The 27,003-nt window shown below is 45.3% G+C and overlaps 2 protein-coding genes across 2 annotated transcripts in view; one reads left to right on the top strand and one right to left on the bottom strand.

The window, feature by feature from the left end:
- The window catches only part of LOC138967563 (trafficking protein particle complex subunit 13-like), a gene marked incomplete in the record, with an annotated part of 259,297 nt that overhangs the window by 181,115 nt on the left and 51,179 nt on the right, over positions 1–27,003 (bottom strand).
- The window catches only part of LOC138967557 (uncharacterized), a 34,654-nt gene continuing 30,002 nt past the window's right edge, over positions 22,352–27,003 (top strand). The window contains exon 1 of the mRNA XM_070340135.1: positions 22,352–26,635. Coding sequence (XP_070196236.1) covers positions 25,565–26,635 — 1,071 coding nt within the window. The 5' untranslated portion in view covers positions 22,352–25,564. The remainder of the gene's footprint in view (positions 26,636–27,003) is intronic.

Here is a 27,003-nt window from a genome sequence, read left to right as displayed (position 1 = left end):
TAAAAGGGCATCTCAGGGATGAAAGGTACACCTCTGGCTAGATTGTTTAAAAGGGCATCTCAGGGATGAAAGGTACACCTCTGGCTAGATTGTTTAAAAGGGCATCTCAGGGATGAAAGGTACACCTCTGGCTAGATTGTTTAAAAGGGCATCTCAGAGATAAAAGGTACACCTCTGGCTAGATTGTTTAAAAGGGCATCTCAGGGATGAAAGGTACACCTCTGGCTAGATTGTTTAAAAGGGCACCTCAAAGCGACAAGAGCTGCCGTGCTGACAGCAGTGATGAAAAGTACACCTCTAGCAAGATTGTTCAAAAAGGTAGCTCAAAATCAGCAAGAGTTTCCGTGCTGGAATCATGGTGAAAAGTACACCTCTAGCAAGATTGTTCAAAAGGGTAGCTCAAAATCAGCAAGAGTGTCCGTGCTGGAAGCAGGGTGAAAAGTACACCTCTAGCAAGATTGTTCAAAAGGGTAGCTCAAAATCAGCAAGAGTGTCCGTGCTGGAATCATGGTGAAAAGTACACCTCTAGCAAGATTGTTCAAAAAGGTAGCTCAAAATCAGCAAGAGTTTCCGTGCTGGAATCATGGTGAAAAGTACACCTCTAGCAAGATTGTTCAAAAGGGTAGCTCAAAATCGGCAAGAGTTTCAGTGCTGGAATCAGGGTGAAAAGTACACCTCTAGCAAGATTGTTCAAAAGGGTAGCTCAAAATCAGCAAGAGTTTCCGTGCTGGAATCAGGGTGAAAAGTACACGCTCGATCGATATATGAAAGGCAACACTCGGGACCAGCAAAACCCGAACTGAACTACTTCGCAGACGTTTTATTCAATGAGTATTCCAACTAAAGTACTAAAGGACGCACACTACGCAAGAGTAAAACAAAGTCTTTGGCGCTACACTCGAGACAAATGAAATGGTCTCACTGACGAGCCTCACAGAAAGTAGATGCCGGCTCCTCGAAAATAGGCGCCGTACACGCAGGGGTGAAACTGCTCTCAGGATCGATACATAAGGGGCAACACTTTTACATCGATTGTGCCGCAGGCAGCGGCTCACTCTATACCACGTTTCAACCCCTTTTCGGTTTGCCACCCCCTTCTCCCCCCCCCCCCCCCCCGCACACACCCACTCCCTAGCTCCTCTCCAAACCTACTCCAAAAGCTCCTAAAACTCTGTGGTTTCTTCCAATCACTCGTAAACGTGGCGGTTATTTCCCTCTCCCCGGGCGCCCCTTTCGTCCAATCCTCTTGATCTGTTTGTGTTGTTAATGCCATATTTCATTCTCCTCGTTCGCAACCGTGTTCTGGCATTCAATATTTCAATCCGATTGCGGTGTAAAGTGCGAGTTGTTTTTTTGCTTGAGATTTTCCGGCTACTAGTGGCTGTTTCTTGGTTGTCCTGTAATAACCCCGCGGCCGTACGGTGAATGTTCAAAAATTGATCAGGGAGAAGCATCTCTGTATTGGCTAACCATCTTTTAGTTTTGCACTTACAAGCTACATGTTTCGTGCAGTTTTCAGTAAAAGGGTGTCACACGTAAAGAAATGCAGCAACAACATACAATACATGAAGCTTGCATTTTTGAATTTTAAGTCATAAACTGTTCCTACACCAACAAAAATAAAGATAAAAAATAAAAGCACTCACACAACATTGATTGATTGATTAAATTAATCACTGACAAAACAAAAGATTCATTTCCCCCAATGTTCTTCGTAGGAGCCGTCGTTTCTCTGTTCATTTCATAGAAACACCATCGAATTATTGATCTAGGAACATGGAAAGTACACTACATAGACCTGCGTAACGTTCAAAGCTAAACTGACTTAACCGCTGTCTCAAATTTCGGCCTCACCGTCGCCCGCCTGCACGCAAACGATTTCCTGATGATCTCCCGAGGGAGAAAAGTGTCTTCCGCAATTTTGGCCTCTCAGAAATACCCTCCAGACGTCATTTGGGTCGGCGTGCTGCTCGTGTACTTTGCCGGGAGAAGCTCCAGATTTCTCTCTGTTGTCCGGTCCCCTCGGCTTTGTTTAGCTATGAAGGATTTGGAAATGCCAGTTGAGGTTGTCACTAGCAGATGTGTTAACGAAATTAAATTTCCGCTGGTCCCCAGCTCCCCCCTAAGCAACTCTCCTTTTCCCCCAAACCGCTCTTGTTCCTTCCCCCATACACCAACGCAGACAGACCGACCGACAGACAGACCGACCGACAGACAGACATAAGGCCTTTGGCGATCATGCAACAGGCCTTTGTCTTGAACTCGCAGCAACCATTTTCAACGGAACGTATGAAAATAAATGTGCTGATTCAGAAACTCCCTTTTCATCACTATTCTCTAGAAACTACCATAATAACAATGTACGTACTCTACTAATCTTACAGAAAACATCTGAGGGCTGAACCAAGTGTATGAGAGGGAAGGGAGGGCTTTCCAACATGAGGCATAGGTTTAGGGTCTGGCCAGGTGGGGGGCCTGAGGGGGGGGGGGGGGGGGCTAGCCCCAGACGCAGTTGACATTTAGCATTTGAACGCGGTATTTTGGATCTCTCCTTTAGAATAAAGGTACAGCTTCCGGCTAGGGAGTGGGGGGCTTCTGGAACCCCATGGGACCCCCCCCCCCCCCTCCTTCCCTCCTTGAGAAAAACGGACATCTACCGGCTAAGGGGAATGGGGGTGGGGGGGCTTCCGGAACCCTGAAATCCCCCCCCCTCCCCCCCCCCCCCCCCGGTCTGTAGATCCAGTCCTGCATCTATAGAAGACAACTTTTACCGAGTGTCCGCAAGCCCTTCTCCAGGCCACTGACTTCGTTGTTGAACTCGGTGCTGAAGGGAAGAGGATGAAAATTGAAAGAAGTCCCTCGGGATCGCTGCACTTCCACACACAATGTGACCGGATATTCCCTGACAGGAACAATCAGGCAGCACAGTGACGTCCCCTGACAGACAATGTCATCGATTGATGCCCTTGGACATAGTGTTTTTTCTGTATTTCTTCTTTTGCTTTTTATTCTGAAATTTCCTTTTTATTTGTCTATTTTATTAAAGGGGGGGGGGGGGGCGGTATCTCGACGGACATTGTCATCGATTGATGCAGTTTGTTTCAGTCTTTCATCTTTTGCTTTTCATTCTGACATTTGTGTGTGTCTTTTGTTTCCTTTTAATTTGTCTATTTCAAGGGGAGGGGGGAGGGGAGGGGGTAGGGGAGAAGAGGGCGGTATCTCGACGGACATTGTCATCGATTGAATCCTTTAGACCCCGGTGGAGAGGGGTGTCCCAATGAAAGTTGTCTCGGCCCAGGCATCTTGTGATTTAACTGCTCTCTTTGTCTTCCTTTCTCTCCTCATTCCTGGCCATCGCTCTCTCATTCTCCATTTTCCTCCTGCGCTTCATCCTTTGAAACTGCCGGTTCGGATAAAACCAGATATTCCTGGGCTGTGCAGCATTTTACGACTGACGTGCACCACAAACGTCATCCACATACGTCACCCGTGCACAAACAGTTGACGCAGATGGAGGTTTTTAGCAGCCAACTTTCCCAGTCATTACAAATAAATCGTTTGTCAAGTGGGCGCCTAACAATCTGCTAAAATCGAATCCAATCTTCCATGAAAAAGGAGCGGTTGACGCAGTCTTTTGTGTGGTGACGGTGAAGAAGGGAGAAATAATGTGCGGCTGTGCCCCTAAAGGTCCATTCACACGCGCCAATAACCGCGCAGGATGGAGGAAAACCAAATTTACTGCTTCCAAGGAGGATTTAAGTTGATATGGGGGTAAAATATGTTGTGGTCTGCCAATAGAAGTTTTGTTATTCCAAAAGCCAAAGTGTGGTGCAAACTGCAGCGGTTTCCAATACTGACCTTGGCAAAGACGCGTTGTCAAAAGGCTATAGGAATTAGTGTGATACGCACTAACTCATATATAAACGTATTACATAATACACCATTGTATAATGAGAAATGCTAAAGATCAGATGCGTGGTAAGAGTTTAAATCGGTATTGCCAGAGAAGGGTTGATGGCAAAGAAAAACAACGCGCTCGACGTTTAAATCATCAAACGAAACAAAGTTCAAGCTGGCGCCATCACCAACCTGTGCCTGCGGTCAAGAGGACCAAACAGCGGAACACATCTTACAGCGATGTCCCTTACTAGATGAGGAACGAAAAGAAGTGTACGGCAAGGCTCAGAAACAGTTTCTACCCCCAGGCTGTCCTGGCTTTTAATAACCGGTAAATGAACTCTACAGATTGTGACACGTTTTAGGATGCTCTAGGAGTATGCTTTTAGTAGCTGACATTACATACTGTGATATATAGAGTGGGTTTTAGTATGGTGACACCACTGTGACGCGATGAAGCCAGACTATGTTTTAGCAGCTGGTTATATTACCGGAATACACATCTAGTATGTTTTAGTAGTTTTAGTCGTTCTTTAACCACTGTGATGTGTTGGAAGAGTTTATTTTTATGTGCTGTTTTAGAGGTACATTTTATCAGTATGGAACATGTTCAGTTCTTACAGTAGTTGATAGTGGGGGGGGGGAGGGATCCTATCTTATTCTGCGTACTTTTATTGTGGTTCCGATAGCTCTTAGAGTTTCATAGTTCTCACCATGTCTGTATAGTGTATGTATTAGTTACTGTGATACCAAATTGTCTTACCCATGTATGTATGATGCTATGCGCCAGTGATGTATGAATGCTATTTATTTTTGTTTTTATCACACAGCAAGCTGCTTTCCTCGTGTATTTTTTATGTTCATTCATGTATTGTACACTTGGCAATAAATTATCTATCTATCTATCTATCTATCTAAGTGTGGCCGTCACCAACTCCCTTGCAGACCAAACTATACGGCAGTCGACAGGAGTTGGAGAAAACGACAACATTTATCACCAGTGCTGGACTGATTGTGTAACCTCTGCGAACGCCAAGAAGAAGAAGAAGATCAAACGAAACCTATAAATGCAGAAGCATCCAACCCTGCACTGAAAGTGTGTTACTCAGTACAACAAACGATAAAGGGAGTTCCAGCAGGGGTATCGATTGTCTATCCACTGCGCTGTCGTGGAGGCTATCCCTCTCAGATTCCCCGTCCGTTTGAGGAGCAGTTGTTACTTTCTGCAAGCTCAGCAGATATCTAAACGGCGATGATGGTGCCACTAAAGTGACAGTTTTATCTTCATGGAAGGTTTGGTGGAATCAATTTCTCTCTCATACGGGGACATTTTATGGTCGAGTCATGATGGCGTCGTAAAATTGCGATGTTTTCCCTCTCTTCTTTTTAGTCAGTTTTGTATGCATTTTTATTGTGAGAGGAGGGAGGTTGGCTCGACCGTGGAGGTGGCGAGGTTGGGGTTTGGGGTTGGGAGCTAGTTGAGGGCAAAACTATGAAGCCTGTTAGAACGTGTCCTAATTCCTATTCCGAATACCGGCACGGTTGGCCAAGTGGTAAGGCGTCCGCCCCGTGATCGGGAGGTCGTGGGTTCGAACCCCGGCCGGGTCATACCTAAGACTTTAAAATTGGCAATCTAGTGGCTGCTCCGCCTGGCGTCTGGCATTATGGGGTTAGTGCTAGGACTGGTTGGTCCGGTGTCAGAATAATGTGACTGGGTGAGACATGAAGCCTGTGCTGCGACTTCTGTCTTGTGTGTGGCGCACGTTAAATGTCAAAGCAGCACCGCCCTGATATGGCTCTTCGTGGTCGGCTGGGCGTTAAGCAAACAAACAAACAAACAAACAAACAAACAAACTATTCCGAATAATGTTTTTTCCGCAAAACTAGGGCTTTGCGTGAATACAGATACGCGTGCTTGCACGTCAACACCGAATGCGTATTTGAGTTATAAATCCACACAAAAAACATGTGCAGGTTACAGAACTGTGAAGATTGTGAGGATGTAAGGTTTACTTCAAGTAATACTTGGCTATTCCGCCCTATTTTCGACCGCAACGACATTAATTTGCTTGCAGGCGTATTAGTACTGAATACCTTTCGATTCGCGGATCGTATGAGGGGCATAATTATGAACTCTCTCTCTCTCTCTCTCTCTCTCTCTCTCTCTCTCTCTCTCTCTCTCTCTCTGAGTCTCTCTCCCTCTCTATCCCTCTGTCTTTCTCTGTCTCTCACTCTCTGTCTCCCTCTGTCTCTCTGTCTCTGTCTCTCTGTCTGTCTCTGTCTGTCTGTCTGTCTCTCTCTCTCTCTCTCTCTCTCTCTCTCTCTCTCTCTCTCTCTCTCTCCAACCCCTCAGTTACAGTCAGCAGTGCCAGTCCCCGAGTGGGTGAATGGACAGTTTACGAAGTTGGCAGACAACAAATAGTTCGATGTTTACTTTCAATTTCCCCCGCAGTTGATCGGCGGGCCCTGTGCAAGTGCTGACCACACCATTAAAAACAGCGATCAAACTCCCAATGATCAATCGTCAAAAACGTCCGCCATTGGCAACAAAGTATATAATTATGCCTGACCATCATACTTTGTGACAGCACTTCCGAGGCTCTCTCTCAGAATTGTGGAAACTAAGTTAGAGGGTACAAACGTGTTGACAAGAAGTTAGAGTAGAAACGTGCGGAGACGAAGTTATAGAGGCTTGGGGCGTTAGGGAAATAACGTTGAGTTTGAAGTGTAAACTTCGGAGGTCCCGAGAGTTCGCCTCTCTGTCTGATGTCATTTGCGCGACCATCGATCGAGAAATCAATTTGACTCCCCCATGTTATCTATTTCTCACATTGGATCACCTCATCCATGCACACTTCTCCCACAGCGCGACCCATTTCTCTCTGTCTATCTGTCTGACCACTCTCTCTCTCTCTCTCTCTCTCTCTCTCTCTCTCTCTCTCTCTCTCTCTCTCTCTCTCTCTCTCTCTCTCTCTCTCTCTCTCTCTCTCTCTCTCTCTCTCTCTCTCTCTCTCTCTCTCTCTCTCTCTCTCTCTCTCTCTCTCTCTCTCTCTCTCTCTGCGCATTGTGTGTGTGTGTGTGTGTGTGTGACCCTCTCTCACCCCTCCGCCTTCTCATTCAGAGACCCAAAGATGACAAGTCCAGTGAGCTGAGCTCCCCGGCCCCCAAGTATCCCACTCCTTCATCCTCACTGTACTCTCTAAACTGAAATGTTCCACTTTTGAACACATTTCTGTAACAAATGTGGAACACTTTGTGACATAGCACTTACTTCTACTAGCAAGCTAATCCACTGCATGGTTGGATGAAATAAAAGCTGTTCTCACAATGAACTATACTAATGATCAACGGACGTTTTGCATAGAGACCTATTTTCGCACAAAATCATACAGAGATGTGCAAGTACAGTTCCAGAGACACTTCGGTCAGCGCGATTTCTATCTTTGGGATACCTGAAAGACAACATCTACAGGAACAACCCACAGACAATCACAGAACTCAAGAGAGCCATCACAACAACCATTCGCGGAATCTCGCAACAGGAGTGTGTGCGGGTGATTGATAACTTTGCGCGGCGAGTTCAAGTTTGCCTGCAGCGGCGTTTGGAGCATGTTCTGTAGAATGAGCATAACTTTCCTGAAAGACAAGCTAGAACGCTAAAAAATTTCTGTGCAAATCATGCAGAGGCTACTTGTGTGTGTAAATAAATTTTATGAAGATTGCTTTATTTTTGTTCAATTTATGACGTTTTGTTTGGGTACTCTTTTTTTTGGGTCACCCTGTAGTATTACTTTCCCCATGCACGGTCTTGTGGCTCCAGGGTTAAGGTGCACGAACCATGCACACAAAAAGGTGCCACCCAAACAGGGGAGAACAAACCGCGGGTTCTGATTCGTTGAAATCACAACACATCTCAGTTTCAACCAATCTAACACTGCGGGTGGCTCCCGTTTGGTTGGTAACTATCTCGTGCACACCACCCCTGCAGCCCCTGTCAGCCCTGACGGTGACCACGTGGCCCGCAAATCTCTGTCAGCCATCGATCCCCACAGCAAAACACAACCCGTGTGGGACCGACACGCTTTGGGAGGATCAAGGAGGACATTGGATTGGCTGTGGGAGGAGGAGCGTCGTTGGGGGTGGGAGTGAGAGGGTTTGGGAGGAGAGGAAAGCGATTTACTGGAAGGGGTAAAGGCATGCTTTGTGATGGGATGGGGGGGGGGGGGGGTTGAGGGTTTGGGATCGGGTGGGAGAGGGGGTTAGTGAGCTAGGTGAGAAAAGCTATGGGGGGAATGGTTTACAAGGAGGGGTAGAGACTCACTCTGGAGGTGGGGTTCTGTAGCTCAGCTGGTGTTGGATAAATATTGTGAGAATTGCCCGGGAAAACACACATGCCGGGGGGAACAACCAGAGGCCGTTGATATAAGAAATGAACACACGAGTATGGCCAGAAAGGCTTGTTTGTCCACTGGTAATCCAATTCTGATTCACACATACTCATACAACCCAATGCTTTAAATCAATATGTTTGATCTGATTCTTGTTCAAAGATACTCAAACAGAGTCAAAGTCAAGCTGTACATCACTACCAGTAGTCTAAGTCCAATTCATTGATATTCACGCCAAGTGACCCCAAGGGCCTTTTTATCATAAACCGCCTTTCTTTTACACCAAAGACCAAGGGGAAGAAAAAACATGAGGCACCACATACGAGATTGTGTGTTTAGTATCCAAAACACACACACACACACACACACACACACACACACACATATATATACACACACACACACACACACACACACACACACACGCGCGCGCGCACGAACGCAAATCAATATTGTATTATTACTTTTTTAAAGGTCTGTATGTGTCATTACATTATATATACGACCTTTTAAAATAAGGAAAAAGCTTCAAAGGCAGAGAGGGTGCGGGGGCAAGGAGGAGAAGGCGAGTTTAGGAGAACAGCTCATCAATATCTTGACAGATGTCATGCAGAAAATGTCCAATTCACGCACACGGCAAGCAAAGAGAACAACTACTTGTGTGATGTTTGTGGTCGATGTTCACGGCGCCAACTTCTCTCTCTGCCTCTGGGGGCTGCAACGTGTTCCTCTTCTGTTGCGTCAATACTTCTAGCGCTCTTTAATAATGTCAAGCATGTTTGGCTGCCAATTCCCCCCATTGCATCGACCGTTCCATGTAAGGCAAAACCATGTTCGACATCGGTTGCCATAATGATAATCACTGCATGCGATGAGCACCAGCTAGTTCAGTTTTCCTCTGAGCAGGAGGTCTGTTTTTTTCTAATTAGGAAGTTAGGCTAATCTGATCAGACAAAAGAGAAAAATACGCGTAAACGTTTTATATAAATTGTTGCGCGTACTCATCAATAGAAGCAAATTGTTTAGTTTTTATCTAGGAGGGATCTTTCTACAGTGCATTATATTATCAGTGTGTCAGCTTTGAAAGATGAACGTGGTGAGGGGTAGGTTTGGGGTGGAACGTTGGGTAAGGTGGAGGATGGACAGAGATTATTTGTTTGTACTAGCCGTATGTCAGAGAGAGAGAGAGAGAGAGAGAGAGAGAGAGAGAGAGAGAGAGAGAGAGAGAGAGAGAGAGAGAGAGAGAGAGAGAGAGAGAGAGAGAGAGAGAGAGAGAGAGAGAGAGAGAGAGAGGAGAGAGCGAGAGAGAGAGAGAGAGAGAGAGAGAGAGAGAGAGAGAGATCCCTGTTTTCATTCGGAATCCTCAGGGGCACTTTGACAGAAGTGTGATTGTCACCCGGTCATGGCAGGAATTAGAATTCTCTTTATATTGACTGGGGGGGGGGCAGAGAGAGAGAGAGAGGGGGGCAGAGAGAGAGAGAGAGAGAGAGAGAGAGAGAGAGAGAGAGAGAGAAAGAAAAAGAGAGACAGAGACAGAGAGTGCCAGAGAGAGAAATTCCTGCTTTCATCCTGTTTGAATCCTCAGAGGTATACTTCAACAGAAGTGTGATTGTCAGTCATGAAAAAAACTAACCGGATTTGCCCGAAACGGACTCAGGTGGTAGCTCGCAGCGGAAGTGTTCTTTATTCCTCGGCACACCAGACAAAAAAGATAAAATTAAAATGCGCAAGTTAAAAGGGCAAAAGTATACGAAGATATTTTTGTGTGGCCAGAATGCTCTTTCACTGATTGGGTTTGAAGCTGTGATGGTGCACAGCGAAAGGAACAGTCCCAGAAGCAGGAATTGGAATTTCTCTTTTTTTGACTCTATGTGTGTGTGGGGGGGGGGGGGTGGGACGCCGGAGAGAAATGGAACGTAGAGAGAGATAAACGAGGACAGAGAGAGAGACTGAGAGAGAGAGAGAGAGAGAGAGACAGAGAGAGAGACAGAGACAGAGAGAGAGAGACAGACAGAGAGACAGACAGACAGACAGAGACAGAGACAGACAGACAGAAACAGAATGAGAGAGGGAGAGCGGAGAAAGATGACTACCACCTGCTCCAACGTGAAGAACAAGTCGTCCTACTCAGACTCCGCACTGGACATAACAGACTAAACCATCATATGACCACAAAGCTGAAGCTAGTTCCCTCCCCCCTATGTCCGTGTGGCAAGAATCAGACAGCAGAGCACATCCTGCAGGCTTGTCCATACCACAGTGCTCTGAGGGACACCATCTGGCCAGAGGAGACAGCGCTACAAAAGAAGCGATGCGGCCCCAGAGAGGACTTGGAGAGGACAGCACGTTTCGCCCTGCAGTCCGGACTGACGATCTAACAGCGAACGATAAAGAAGAAGAGAGGGAGAGATAGAGAAAACAGACAGACAGACACAGAATGAGAGAGGGAGAGACAGACAGACAGACAGACAGACAGACAGACAGACAAGCAGACCGTCATACAGAAATATCCCACGCAGGAGCTGATGAGAGAGACACTCTGATGCCAGTATCATGCATGTGTTGAGCATGGAAGCAGTGACGCATGGAAGCATGTTGGTGATTGCAGGGTTAGATCGATCAGCTAGCAATTCAGGCTGAAAGGGTCAGGCCTGTAATGGCTTGATTGCACAGTAGCTGATGTGAAACAGACATCGTAACGGTTGATGGGATTATTACTTCGCCAACCAAGACTGGCTAGTGCGATTGTTGTTGGTGGCATGTTCATTTTTATATACACTTTAAAATAAGTTAGGGATGGTTAAATAAAAAAAGTCTACATTTTTTTTAAATGTAATAAAAACCGAAAGTCCAATAATTGAATTTGTGCTTTAGAATTCACAAAAGGGTTGATTACTTGTTGCTCCAGAAGCAATGTTGGCATTGTTGTGTCATGCTTCACACGTGAAAACATTATAATTTTGGCATTGTTGTGTCATGCTTCACACGTGAAAAGATTACAATTTTGGCATTGTTGTGTCATGCTTCACACGTGAAAAGATTATAATTTTGGCATTGTTGTGTCATGCTTCACACGTGAAAAGATTACAATTTTGGCATTGTTGTGTCATGCTTCACACGTGAAAAGATTACAATTTTGGCATTGTTGTGTCATGCTTCACACGTGAAAAGATTACAATTTTGGCATTGTTGTGTCATGCTTCACACGTGAAAAGATTATAATTTTGGCATTGTTGTGTCATGCTTCACACGTGAAAAGATTATAATTTTGGCATTGTTGTGTCAGGCTTCACACGTGAAAAGATTATAATTTTGGCATTGTTGTGTCATGCTTCACACGTGAAAAGATTACAATGTTGGCATTGTTGTGTCATGCTTCACACGTGAAAACATTATAATTTTGGGCAATTTTGTTTAAAGGTACTGAACTTGTCAAATCCAGGTGCACGGAGCCCCTGGGGCTTTTAGTCATACCTCAGGCAGCTATCCGTTAGAAGAACTACCAAGTTTCATTGACTTGCACCCAAAGAGTCAAGAACTGCGATTTTTTTACGAATTAATTTCGTACTCGGACCCGGCTGGTCTTGGCCTATTTTTGGATCTAAATTTAGATCAGGTAGATCACCACATCATGCACAAAAAGACACGTCACTAGCAAACTATGTCAGACGTCATCATGAGTTTTTGTAAAACAAAATGGAGGCCGGAATCACTCAGTTGAATCGAACTCCGACCAAACACCACGTAATAACTAGGTTAATTTATGCACTCGCGTGAACAAGAAACTGTCGAGCTTCACATATATGTCATCGTTGGGTAGTTTTGGGTTTGTTTTACTACCAGGATTTTTGAACTGTAAATGCACTCAGTTGCAACAAAAACGCAAAACGAAGGCTATGAGCTGCACTGTGCCTTTAAGAGTCCTATGAAATCGGTGCAAAATAGGAAACGGCAAAAACTTGCGATGGACATGTTACAATGGGCCATGAACGGTGCTCAAACTCGTAACCGCCAGACAGCAGCAGACCAAAATAGCGTGTCCGAGCCTCCCAAAGTAGTCTCCTTCTTCCGCCAGTGTCTGGTGAGGATGGCTCAGAAACTTCACAGCCGACTCTTATATTAAAGGCATATGTACGCGCTCCCGTGTTTACAAAGTGTAGTTTGCCCATAATCGATGTCAAACGCACCATAAGACCATGTAATGACGATATGTCGCCATGCGCGGACCATATACATGCATTACAGCTTGTTTTAGAGTCTCAAAAACTTTGGATGTAAACAAAGACGCGGAGTTATTTCCCTTGCGTCAACGCTACCTCTGTTGGCAAATCTATAAATAGGACGATCCAGATCAAAATGAAAATTAACATATCTCAACATTGAAGGGGTCCTAGACCACAATATTTTGCAGGGAACTTAATTTAGCATGTCTCCAGCTGTTGGTAAAGCAATTAGTGTGTATAGTCATCGAATACATATGGCTTTAACCATTCGGGTACAGTCGTCCCTGAGGGATTTCAAGCCTCCGGCGCCGGACTGCTGACGGCACAAGACGAGATGGCTTCACCGTTGGGACAAATCAATGAGCGGGACATTTGCTCAGCGCTTTATTGAGATTACTCAACAGTTGATGCTGGTCTCTCCCCCAACCACCAGTGTACGGAATGGCAGGGTGACGATCAATAGCCGCTTAAAAGTCAAGAAGATCACACGACACAAGCCAGCGGCTGCTAAATTGCTGTTGTGGATTGGGGGTGTTTGTACAAAGAGGAATAGTTGGTAACTGGTTGGTAGTTGGTTCTGTAATGATTTCCTCTATTTTACATATACGATGACCTTCTGCGTACTGCTTTCAAAGGAAAAGCCCCCCCCACACACACACACACACACACACAAATGCATGGTCAAGGTCGAAGGCTGATGTACTTTCCACTCGCACAAGAAACTTAAACTACCATGAAACAATCAGAGAAAGAGTGCGTGTGAGAGAGCGAATTGGCTTTTTTATTTTCAGTTCTCAGGTGTGCATCAGCAGAAATGCTTTTAATTCCTTAAATTCTCAGACAGAATTCCTGCTTTGTCTTTCAAGTCTGATCTGACGTCAAACAGCACACGTTACTGTCACAGTCACACTCTCCACGTGTTGTTCACATTGGCTGGATGAAGACTATGCACACAGCAGCTTGCTCAATCAGCACGTGCACACATAATGTGGGCCAACTCTGCACTGTCCTATTACGTGTGTCTCCATCCCCAATCACATCACTGGTCGTTACATCGGTCAAGTTGAGTCTTAATGACCGTTACGCAACCCGTTCAGTCGAGGACCTATAGCAGCTTGTGGCCAACCCTTCTCCCAATGACTCATATGGGGCCAACCGAAAAGTTTCTGATACACATTTTCCCCCCGTGTTGGTCATCCGGTAAATCACCGTAGACCCGTCCAGACCTTGACACAGGACAGGAGGTTCACCCTTCCGCTCTGCAGTTTGCACAGGGACCGGACACACTGTAGAATAGTGGTACAGTGGAACCCCCATTTTAAGACCCCCCCCCTTTTTAAGACCTGATTTTGTCAGATTTTTGGAGGTCTTAAAAGGGGGGTTCCACTGTCTGAGTGTGGTTTTCAGGTCTCGGCTTTGGTCCCTGACGCATACATTTTTGTTCTGACGCATTCGTTTGAGCCCTGGCAGGTCGACCATCCGATAGCTTTGACATCTGGGACGTCATAGGACCATCCATTTTCCTCCTAAGCGGATAGAGCCAGAACAGTTTGACCAATTCATACTTTCAAGCCAGGTTCATTGGCTGGTTGGTTGTCGGTTTTTAACGGAGCTTCAACCTATTTGGCCATGGGGTACCGATTCCAGGTCCTACTGACCTATTTATCTTCTGAGTCTGGGAACAACACTCAAGTGAAATGATGTTCTGATTCCGTGTGAGAGTCTGCACAGATCTGTGGCTGTGTATATGAAGCAAGGAACCATTAACAGTTTATTTTGTTTTGCTCCTAGGATCCTTTATCATATCATAAACTTCATGGCTTTGTAAATGACGAATCTGAAAAAATACTGTTTAAACTAACTACAACATTTTCGAATGACAGTTGGGAGCGGTAGGAAAGGGTGTGTGTTCAGAGACTCGAGTAGGATGCGATTCTCTAGAGCATGAGATCTTTGATTCTAACTACAACATTTTCGAATGACAGTTGGGAGCGGTAGGAAAGGGTGTGTGTTCAGAGACTCGAGTAGGATGCGATTCTCTAGAGCATGAGATCTTTGATTCTAACTACAACATTTTCGAATGACAGTTGGGAGCGGTAGGAAAGGGTGTGTGTTCAGAGACTCGAGTAGGATGCGATTCTCTAGAGCATGAGATCTTTGATTCTAACTACAACATTTTCGAATGACAGTTGGGAGCGGTAGGAAAGGGTGTGTGTTCAGAGACTCGAGTAGGATGCGATTCTCTAGAGCATGAGATCTTTGATTCTAACTACAACATTTTCGAATGACAGTTGGGAGCGGTAGGAAAGGGTGTGTGTTCAGAGACTCGAGTAGGATGCGATTCTCTAGAGCATGAGATCTTTGATCCTAACGACAACATTTTCGAATGACAGTTGGGAGCGGTAGGAAAGGGTGTGTGTTCAGAGACTCGAGTAGGATGCGATTCTCTAGAGCATGAGATCTTTGATCCTAACGACAACATTTTCGAATGACAGTTGGGGGCGGTAGGAAAGGGTGTGTGTTCAGAGACTCGAGTAGGATGCGATTCTCTAGAGCATGAGATCTTTGATCCTAACGACAACATTTTCGAATGACAGTTGGGAGCGGTAGGAAAGGGTGTGTGTTCAGAGACTCGAGTAGGATGCGATTCTCTAGAGCATGAGATCTTTGATCCTAACGACAACATTTTCGAATGACAGTTGGGAGCGGTAGGAAAGGGTGTGTGTTCAGAGACTCGAGTAGGATGCGATTCTCTAGAGCATGAGATCTTTGATCCTAACGACAACATTTTCGAATGACAGTTGGGAGCGGTAGGAAAGGGTGTGTGTTCAGAGACTCGAGTAGGATGCGATTCTCTAGAGCATGAGATCTTTGATCCTAACGACAACATTTTCGAATGACAGTTGGGAGCGGTAGGAAAGGGTGTGTGTTCAGAGACTCGAGTAGGATGCGATTCTCTAGAGCATGAGATCTTTGATCCTAACGACAACATTTTCGAATGACAGTTGGGAGCGGTAGGAAAGGGTGTGTGTTCAGAGACTCGAGTAGGATGCGATTCTCTAGAGCATGAGATCTTTGATCCTAACTACAACATTTTCGAATGACAGTTGGGAGCGGTAGGAAAGGGTGTGTGTTCAGAGACTCGAGTAGGATGCGATTCTCTAGAGCATGAGATCTTTGATCCTAACTACAACATTTTCGAATGACAGTTGGGAGCGGTAGGAAAGGGTGTGTGTTCAGAGACTCGAGTAGGATGCGATTCTCTAGAGCATGAGATCTTTGATCCTAACTACAACATTTTCGAATGACAGTTGGGAGCGGTAGGAAAGGGTGTGTGTTCAGAGACTCGAGTAGGATGCGATTCAAAAGAGCATGAGATCTTTGATCCTAACTACAACATTTTCGAATGACAGTTGGGAGCGGTAGGAAAGGGTGTGTGTTCAGAGACTCGAGTAGGATGCGATTCTCTAGAGCATGAGATCTTTGATCCTAACTACAACATTTTCGAATGACAGTTGGGAGCGGTAGGAAAGGGTGTGTGTTCAGAGACTCGAGTAGGATGCGATTCTGGGTGAATATAGGGGTGGAGGAAATCTTATCACGACAGGTTATTTTAGCTGCTGTGTCAGCTGAACCCTACCAGCAATGCAAACCCAAAATAAACTCGTTGCTTTGTTTGAGTAATCAGAATGGGTGTATTCTGATACTGCAAAGAAAGTCATCAATGGATAGCAATCTTCATACAGTTAAATAAAAAATAAAAATCTCGTTTTGTACTCACAGTACAACGAAAGGTACATCGACTGACTACCTCCATAATTAAAACTTCTATCAACTCAACAAACAAAACTTAATGGATCCTGGTGTCTACGTGCAGGGTACTACTACTTGCTTCCACGTACGCTCGCCGGGTACTATGAATAATTAAAAGGAGTGCTTTGATTATGCTCGCTCACCCAGATAGCGGCCTCTGCCCTGCCTTAGTCACAGACCATTACGCATTTCTCGAGGCTCCCGTGCCAGAACATGCATAATTGAAAACGGAGGTCACGGCCATCATCACACCTAGACCATTTTTGACGTGTAACCGTGTGCCGAAACACTACGATCACCTCGGGAAGCGAAGTGCTATCAAACAGGATTGAAAATGTTAGGGTTAATTTCTTAGCCCTATAAAAACTGTTATGCAAACCCGAAGGTTTCCATGAACATACAGACAATCGGAAACCACCAGACCTATGGATTTCAATTGAGCTCATTGACATCATTAAGCACAACAGCGTGCAGATTTTGTTTTCAGAATCAGCTCCATAGCCGTGTCACCAACTTACCAACTTCACGCTAACACTGTCAAATGCGGTTGCACTTCAGAGAATTGACAAGAATTTATCTTCGAGAGACCAGTGCCACCTTTCTCACATCAGTGGCAATGCCAAGACGAAACCTACATCTTTGCGTATGGACGTCGATGATTTTATCAGGCTATCGATTAAGATATAACGATGCATGTGCCGCATGCTTACGTGTTATCGGTGTCAATGGAATTTATCTGAGCGTAGGCTACACTTTCTTTCATATTGCTGGTACATGTACCAATGACCTCAAAAGTCCACACAGTTGCCATCAGCAGCAGTGTAAATGAATAAACGTGCATCCAGATTCACCGGCTCCGAGTTATCAATCAAAAAGGAATTCGACTGTCTAATTAAGCATCCTCAAGTTATCAGTGTTGAAGACTTCAAACGTCTGCATGTCGTGGGGCAGATTTACCGCACTTCTTATCAATCCAAGAAATACAGTTTTCTCAAAGTGACATTCAGGACGATTTACATAGTGCACGTTCTGAAAAGGAATTCTTTGCTGCCTAAAAATCTAATCGCCGAAAATCATTCGTTTAGAGTGCATGACTAAATAATTGCAAGTATTCCGACCTGTTCTGTGTTAATCTGCACACACTTTCTCTACCACTGCCGAGAAGAACAATCTTTGACGGTATGCGCCGTGATGAATCACGGGTTAATCTCAATAATATACTACCAGGGAATGTTTACAAGATTCCGTCCAAAAACCAGAATGGAATCACAAACTTCCTGCAACTCGGGCAAAGTTCCCGGACATCAAAGGATTACATAACAGCCAGGAAGAATACCTTGCCTGTCTCAAGTCATGTTCTTACAAACATTCTCCGAATTTTTCTCATTAAGGACTACTGCCTGTTCTGCGGTTCGTTTGTTTGTTCTTAATTTTCTGACAATCTTCCCAAACACTTTTCGATAAGAAGTGAACGCCTCTTCAAATTTGATTCTTTCATTTCTTTAATTTAACAAAAATCATTGCCAGAAAAAATACCTTGACTGTGTCAAGTCATGTTTGTACAAACATTCCCCGAAGTCGTCCAATTATGACTGTCTACATCATGTTCCGCACTTTTTACAAACATATTTCTCGATAAGAAGGAAAGTCCTTTTAAATTGCGATTCCTTTCTTTTGTTTCAGTGCCAGCTAGATGCTCCTTCCCTATGCCGCGTGGTTTGTGTTGGTAACTCTGCAAGAAGCTGTTTGAAGTTGAACCTTTCTATCTCCATTTGCCGTGTCGTCGAGTGATGGACACGACTGATGAAAACTAAGGTCCTGCAGCCTTCACAAGTCCAGTCTTCACAAGTCCAGTCTTCACAAGTCCAGTCTTCAGGGCAAACGGGTGTGGAGGATGACAGGTGGAGTACACTTTCCACTTTCCTGCTGCACATCGCCAGGTGACTCAACATTTAAAAAAACTGGACGTAGTAGTCTTTCAGTAATGTTTGTTTTGTGATATAGTGGGTGTCCTGAGCTGGCCTGGGGCTTAGTCTCTGTGACTCAACATTTAAAAAACTGGACGTAGCAGTCTTTCAGTAATGTTTGTTTTGTGATATAGTGGGTGTCCTGAGCTGGCCTGGGGCTTAGTCTCTGTGACTCAACATTTAAAAAACTGGACGTAGCAGTCTTTCAGTAATGTTTGTTTTGTGATATAGTGGATGTCCTGAGCTTGCCAATAGCTTAGTCTCTGTGACTCAACCTTTAAAAAACTGGACGTAGCAGTCTTTCAGAAATGTTTATTTTGTGATATAGTGGGTGTCCTGAGCTGGCCTGGGGCTTAGTCTCTGTGACTCAACCTTTAAAAAACTGGACGTAGCAGTCTTTCAGTATTGTTTATTTTGTGATATAGTGGATGTCCTGAGCTGGCCTGGGGCTTAGTCTATGTGACTCAACCTTTAAAAAACTGTTTTGGATTTAAACCTATCTAAGGAGAATGCCCATCGACAATGGTTTGTGCTTGTTTTTACCTTCCTAGCCATCCTTCCCAAACCACAAAGCAGTGACCTACTTTTACAGCCTAACGGTAGTATAAGGGCGACAACTCAGATACTGTAATCTGTACTGGACGGCTTTTGTATCTGTGACTCTCTCCAGTGGATGCAACGAAGTGGATTTGCCCCTTCCGACAAACTCATCGATCTGCTACAGCGAAAGGAAAAGATCTTTAGCTTCTTCTGAGTATTATCCACTGGTGAATCTCACTACGCACAGAGGAACAGCCTCTCCTTTGCGTCAAATTTGTTCTGAGCTCATTTGGGCTTACTTGCTGACAACCCCACAATTCCCCCCCCTCCTCCCCAATAACATAATAATAATAACCAATCAATGAATAAATCCCAAAACTTATCGATGATCTACGACGAAAGGAAAGGATGTCCATCATCTTGTAACCTCGCTCCTGGATGGCTGCCTCCGCGAGGCCAACACAAGTGTATTTGTCCTGTGCAAGAAGCGAACCCCTCGCCAAGGATACTCGTTGATTGGCTACGTGCTCGGGAAAAAGGAGCAAAGCCCGGGAGAACGAGGGTATAGTGAAAGAAAAACAAAACATCGCCCAAGAATAACTCCTTGAAAGGAAAGAGAGAGAGAGAGAGAGAGAGAGAGAGAGAGAGAGAGAGAGAGAGAGAGAGAGAGAGAGAGAGAGAGAGAGAGAGAGAGAGAGAGAGAGAGAGAGAGAGAGAGAGAGAGAGAGAGAGAGATCTTTACGGACAGAAAGGAAAAAGAAAGACACGGTGAAGAAAAACACTCACTCCTTGTTGCGAAATGGGATTAAAAAGATGTACCCTGGAAAACTCTTTGCCCTTGTCGGACCAAGGGGGGAATTTGTGCAGATGTGTCAATGAGTTGATTACAGGGCTGGTATTTGATTGAAATAGGAGCAGAGGTGTGTGTGTGTGTGTGTGCGCGCGCGCGTGTGTGTGTGGACGAAGTGATAGGCTAATGGGATTGGGATGGAAAGAGTGCAGTGAAGTAGCAAAAATCACTAAGTTCACTGCACTTACCACTGTCCGCTGTGTTACCTTGATATTCATCCGTGTGTGTGTGTGTGTGTGTGTGTGTGTGTGTGTGTGTGTGTGTGTGTGTGTGTGTGTGTGAGCGAATGAGTGAGTGTGTGTGATGAATGAATGAGTGTGCGTGCGTGTGTGTGTGTGTGTGTGTGTGTGTGTGTGTGCGTGCGTGCGTGTTTGTGTGCGTGCGAGATAGACAGGCAGTGAGAGATAAAACGAAGGGATATAATATAATTATAATATATATACTGAGCTGACTGGGGCGGACAGAGTGCAGGCTAGTGTGCCCGAGTCACCAAGCGCGCTGCACTGACGAGCCAGTGCCCGCTGTGTTGTGACTGTGTGTGATTGTGGCCGCGTCCAGACCACACTCTCAGCGTAAGTAACGCCGGCGTTGGCGCCAATCAACAACAGGACTGCCACCACTACTGACACCACCACCACCACCGCCACTTCAACGACGACCACCGACGCTGATATCATCATTGGGGACACTGTGGTTGTTCTCTGTCTATCCCAGACCTATACATAGATTCCGCCACTGATTATTCTTGCCAAATGTGGCTGGCTGCGTTGTGCTCATGGTTCCATCGACTGTACCAACATCCCTTCCAGTTCTGAAGATTTTTCGCACTGATGGTGTCCTCTACCCCCCCCCCCCCCCCAACCCAACCAGCCCCCAAATGTACTCATCCCTTTCCTGTCTGTATATTTATTCTCACCACCACCCCCGTCCCCATAAACCCACCTCATGCATAAGCTTGGGCTGTAACACATGTTGTGCAAACAGTTCAATTCAATTGAATAACACCCTCACTCAGTTCTTTGTTTTCCCTCAAATATAATTACCTTTGAATGCTCAAATACCATTTTCTAATGTACAATTATTTGCGTTTCCATTAAAAAGTATTAACTTCCTCATTCGTTTTGCAAGAGACCTTCGCACGTATCAGAAACAATCCAATTCAAAATGGGTTTCTGTAGACACTCTCCTCAGTTCAAACGGCCGCAAAGAAAACTGCTCATTTTGACCTTTAAGTACAAAGCAAACATAGAAAATACTCCAAGACAGAACAGAACTCGATATCACAATTCAGTGTACACATTCTTCAGATGTATACCCAGCAAATAAAGAGAAATTCTCAAAATAAATCTTAGCAAGGAATCCTGGCTGATTCAAGAAGCACTACACAAGACTGATTGCCCCATCAGAAGACTGCTGAGGACTTCCATCTGTTAGTTCACACGACTCAAACTCTTGCATCAGAAGGATATAAACAAAAACGGAAAAAAACTAAGAGCTTCACCAAGAGCATAATTTTAAATGTACATGTATTTGCTTGAACAATTTTACAATTCGCTTCTGAAATGTCCACCATGCAATTGATTTTTTCTAACAGTGACAAGAAAGGATGTTGTACATGTACTTTTTTGTTGTTAAATATTGTTAACAAAATACAATCGTCTGCACCATTTACGTGGTAAACTTTTCCAAAAGCAATAATCGATTTGACATATAATTGCTAACAAATATAATTTGAGTACGAGAAATTAAACAAGTCGCGTAAGGCGAAATTACTACATTTAGTCAAGCTGTGGAACTCACAGAATGAAACTGAACGTAGTCCGCCGCTAGTGCAAAAGGCAGTGAAAGTGACGAGCCTGTTTGGCGCGGTAGCGGTTGCGCTGTGCTTCATAGCACGCTTTACTGTACCTCTCTTCGTTTTAACTTTCTGAGCGTGTTTTTAATCCAAACATAGCATATCTATATGTTTTTGGAATCAGGAACAGACAAGGAATAAGATGAAATGCCGTTTTTTTAAATTGATTTCGGAAATTTAATTTTGATCATAATTTTTATATTTTTAATTTTCAGAGCTTGTTTTTAATCCAAATATAACATATTTATATGTTTTTGGAATCAGGAAATGATGAAGAATAAGATGAACGTAAATTTGGATCGTTTTATAAAAAAATAATTTTTATTACAATTTTCCGATTTTTAATGACCAAAGTCATTAATTAATTTTTAAACCACTAAGCTGAAATGCAATACCGAAGTCCGGCCTTCGTCGAAGATTGCTTGGCCAAAATTTCAATCAATTTGATTGAAAATTGAGGGTGTGACAGTGCCGCCTCAACTTTTACAAAAAGCCGGATATGACGTCATCAAAGACATTTATCGAAAAAAAGAAAAAAACGTCCGGGGATATCATTTCCAGGAACTCTCATGTCAAATTTCATAAAGATCGGTCCAGTAGTTTAGTCTGAATCGCTCTACACACACACACACGCACAGACAGACACACACACACACACACACACACACACATACACCACGACCCTCGTCTCGATTCCCCCTCTACGTTAAAACATTTAGTCAAAACTTGACTAAATGTAAAAAGAGAAAAGTACCATGTTCTATTTTCACATTTACTATTGACATAATGATGATTGTTATATTTTGCAGGTGGGAAAACCCAGTACCATCCTACCATCCTGAGAAGATGACTATTGTCAAGCGCAGGAACTAATCTTAATGACAAGCCTACATCGTGTGACGTCAATTAGCAACGGACGAGTGAGTGGGTGCACAGCTAATGATGATCAACATACACCCGATCGACACGCAATGTTGTTGCAGTGACGATTGACGAGCTAATGCTCCGTGTTTATATCATCAGTCAATAACGACTCAAATATCAAGCTGTTATGAGTATCAAGCTGGACAAACATTCATCAAGAGTCCCTGTTTTAGAGCAGATCACACTTACAAGCAGCGTGTAAGTTTTACCTTACCTTTAGGGGTATCGCAACTGAACCTTTACCAAACGAGTAAAGTGTGTGTAAGCGCTGGTCGCAGATGTGTGATCCGAGGAAACATTCATTATATTCCTGGATTTCAACGCTTTCGGCTGAGACTAGGAGCCAGGACACAATTCCAGCAAGGATACAATGACCACGATGACACGATTAGGTCCTCGTCACCAAATCACTTCAGACAGGGTTGTGTTTACCTGGGAAAACTATGCAACAAGGAGTGTGTTTGTGCAGGTAACATGAAGAACCAAACGCGCTACCTTCATAAACTTCAACCAACTGCTCAGGGATTGTGTTTGTGACATCAAAAAGAAGGAAACATGCTTGCCAGGATCTTCGCCAGTTGAAGAAATGCGATAGGTTTAAACAATGTTTTATTTCCATTTATCCGCCATAACGGATTACATAAACCAACAACGTCACCAATAACGGATGAACTAAAACCGACACACGACAACCATTGAGCGACATGCAGCAGGTGGCAGCAGTCAAATTTCACATATCGTCTGAACATCAATTACTCATCTCTAAATGTGATGACAAATTTCCCTTGATATTGTTACAGATAAAATTGCCATAGTGTGACGAGGATGGTGTGAATATTTGCAAGCAAGGAAGAGGGTGTGAAAGCATCAGTGGGAAGGCGTCACCGGTGGGTGTGATGGCGATTATGTTACGGGTGTGATGGCGATTATGTTACGGGTGTGATGACAAGTTGTCAGCACCGATCACCAGTAACCCGATTACACACCATTTCGCCGTGGTAAAACGGATTACATTCTGGATAGCGTGAGAAACAGGGCAAAAGACTTCACAAATCAATGCGCGAACATTGTTACAAGTTAGATGAAACACTGTGTGAACTTTGCAACTCTGAGAGCCGGTCAAAAAACGGATTGCATTCTTGTGGAGTGAGAGACAAGATCACAGACTTTTCACATCAATGTGCGTTTGTGTGACATTGCTACACGTGAGATGAAGCACTGAAAGTCGGTCAGAAAACGGATTGGATTCTTGTGGAGTGAGAGACATGATCACAGACTTTTCACATCAATGTGCGTTTGTGTGACATTGCTACACGTGAGATGAAGCACTGAAAGTCGGTCAGAAAACGGATTGCATTCTCGTGGAGTGACAGACAAGGTGACAGACTCTTCACATCAATGTGCGTTTGTGTGGCAAGTGTGATTAAACGCGATGTGTTAATGCTGCTCCGACGCTGATCAGAAATAACGGATGGTTGTGTGTGAAGCAAGGTGAGAATTCACTAAGCAGTGTGCATTGTAACAAGCGTGATGAAACACGGTGTATACTGCACTCTGCAACAAAGCCTGCCAGAAATAACGGATAATGATATCGTGGCGTGAAAGACAGGGCCCTGCACTTTGTGTGACCACGTTACGAGCGTGAGGAAACAATGAATCCTCATTCTGTCGCACGCCGTTTATTAACAACGGATAACTAGTCCTCCCACGTCAAATAACATGCGGTTTTTCCTTGTGATTACTTTATGCGTTACGGTTTTAAGAATGCGACGTCGACCACAAATATAGAAGTACATCTTGTACCAACTATGATTTTGGTCAAACGGATTATTTTGGCAGTGTTACTGTCTGTGACACTTCGCAACCAAGTGTGTGAATGTGCCACAATGTTACAGGCGTGAGTGTACGCTGAAATAACACTGATCATCAAATAAGTACTGGATTTACTTTCTTGTGCCAACAAGCAAATGTGCATCATTTTATATTCAATGTGTGTTCGAGTGTGTCACAATGTTACGAACGTTATGGTCAATGCATACACTACGCCACAACAAAACGCCGATTTAATCTCAATAGAGTAATGTGTGTTACTGTGACAAACAATTTTTAACACTTCACACGCAACGAGTGTTAATGTGTCACAATGTAACGAGCGTGAGAAAAAAACGCTAAGTGCACACGGTATGGAAAGCCGATATGATCTAAATGGATTACTTCTCGTTGTGTGACAAATGAGATGCACAAGTGTGCACGCTGTGTGTTGGTGAGGCGACAGGTGTCCCACAGTTGAGTGGGAGGGGTGAGAGAGGGGACACGGTGGCGCACAACCCACTGTGTGTTTAAAAATAGACGGTATTGTTAGTGGAGGCACATTATTATTACAATCGCGTGTAGGGCGGGGAAGTATTATACGGACATGCAGGCAACATCCCGATGTGAAACAAATCAATACTCAACTTATTTTTAACCACAAAACAGCACGTTAGCATATGTTTCGGTAATTCAACCGCGCACTAAAAAACCCAGTGTACGCCACGCGAATCTGTAAGCCACGCGAATCTGTAAGCCACGCGAATCTGTAAGCCACGCGAATCTGTAAGCCACGCGAATCTGTAAGCCACGCGAATCTGTAAGCCACGCGAATCTGTAAGCCACGCGAATCTGTAAGCCACGCGAATCTGTAAGCCACGCGAATCTGTACGCCACGCGAATCTGTAAAGTCGAACAATAAAACCATCGTCCATGGATGCGGAACAGCAGAGGATATTCCCCGGATAGCGTGCAGGAATGTGTGACCAGGAACAGCTGTCTGAGGATACGGGTTGACGACGAAGGCTGTTTGTGATTCGTCGTGCTGTCAAAGAATCAGTGCACTAACTATAGCAGCGTGTGTCCCTCGCTTTGTTATGTTCCCATGCTGGGGGTGTTAGTAGTGGTAATGATAGCAATGACAGGGATGAGGGAAGGGACGACTGGTGTAGTAACACTGTGTGCAGGCTAGTCTCACACACACACACACACACACACACATTCACGCACACACACACACACACACAGTGATAGACATCCACACTGACACGCTCACACATCGAGAGAGAGAGAGAGAGATGGCCGCAGTCAGGGACACACGGGCCTCGTCCACTGCGGGCTCAGGGGGGTGGCAGCTCTGGCTTTCTCTCCCAGCTATCCTCTTGGCCGCGGCCGTGTCGTGCATGCCAACATCCCGCTACAGCCTGCTCCCCCCGCCGCGCAATGAGACGCTCCTGATTCAGTTCAACCCGCCCTCCATCGATCGGCTGAAGGTACGCTCGCGCCGGAGCGTGTATTTTAACTGCACGCAGATCAAACGCCACTCGGACACACGGGGTAACAACGCCGGGGCCGCCACCACCACCCACATCTCTTTCAGCAACAGCAACAACAACAACAACAATTTGACCCACACCCAGCTTCACGACAGCAGGGACAGCGACAACAATCTCCACACGACAACAACAGCCAACACCTTCCACAACGCCAGTACCCACACCAACGGCAGCCAGAGGACGACGACGACAGCACCATGGGGTCAGCACGGCAAGGGGTCGCGCTACTTGGCCATGGTTTTCTCCAGCGACGACAAGATCGCGCGCCCCGTGTGGCCCAGCTCTAGCCAGGCCGGATCGTCTCAGCACGGATACCTCAGCCACCATGCTCCGCTGGAATACTTCGGGGGGCAGGTCGGGGGAGGATATGGAGGTGGAGCGGGAGGGGGAGCAGGGGGGTCGGGGAGCGGCGGCGATGGGTCCAGGCGCTCCCCCCTCGGCGGCAGTTACCTGCTGATGGAAGTGTGGGAGGGCCGCGAGCACAACTTCTCCATTCAAGCCCTACACGTGGGGCGTGTGACCATGAACGTGGCCGTGATGGACAACAGCATGGGGCTCCTGGCCGACAACGGTCAGATCCCTCACCATGGCAACAACGTCATCCAGGCTGTGGCCACCTCGCAGTTCCCGGTCACCACGGTCAGGGGCCAACGGACGGCTGACCTGGTCTTCGACAGTTCCGCCGCCGCCATCGCCATCCTCATCACCTTCGGCATCGGCTGCTGCACCGACACTGACAGCGTCAAGAAACAGCTCAAGTTCCCAGTGTCGCTCGTCATCGGCTTCTGCTGCCAGTTCATCCTCATGCCCGTTGTGAGTATAGACAGCCATGTGTTTTCTGATAGAAGGTTTTCATGCCCGTTGTGAGTATCTAGACATTCTGCCCGTTGCGAGTATCTAGACATTCTTCCCGTTGCGAGTATCTAGACATTCTGCCCGTTGCGAGTATCTAGACATTTTGCCCGTTGCGAGTAAAGACATCCGTGTGTTTTCTGATAGAACATCTTCATGCCCGTTGTGAGTATCTAGACATTCTGACCGTTGTGAGTATAGACACCCATGTGTTTTGTGATATAGTGCCAGTTCACCATCATGTCCGTTGTGAGTATCTAGACATTCTGACCGTTCTGAGTATAGACAGCCATGTGTTTTGTGATATAGTGCCAGTTCATCATCATGCC

This window comes from Littorina saxatilis, linkage group LG5 (assembly GCF_037325665.1).
Source record: "Littorina saxatilis isolate snail1 linkage group LG5, US_GU_Lsax_2.0, whole genome shotgun sequence".
Lineage (NCBI taxonomy): Eukaryota > Metazoa > Mollusca > Gastropoda > Littorinimorpha > Littorinidae > Littorina > Littorina saxatilis.
Note: the sequence above shows the minus strand (reverse complement) of the source record. Positions and strands in the feature narration are given on the sequence as shown.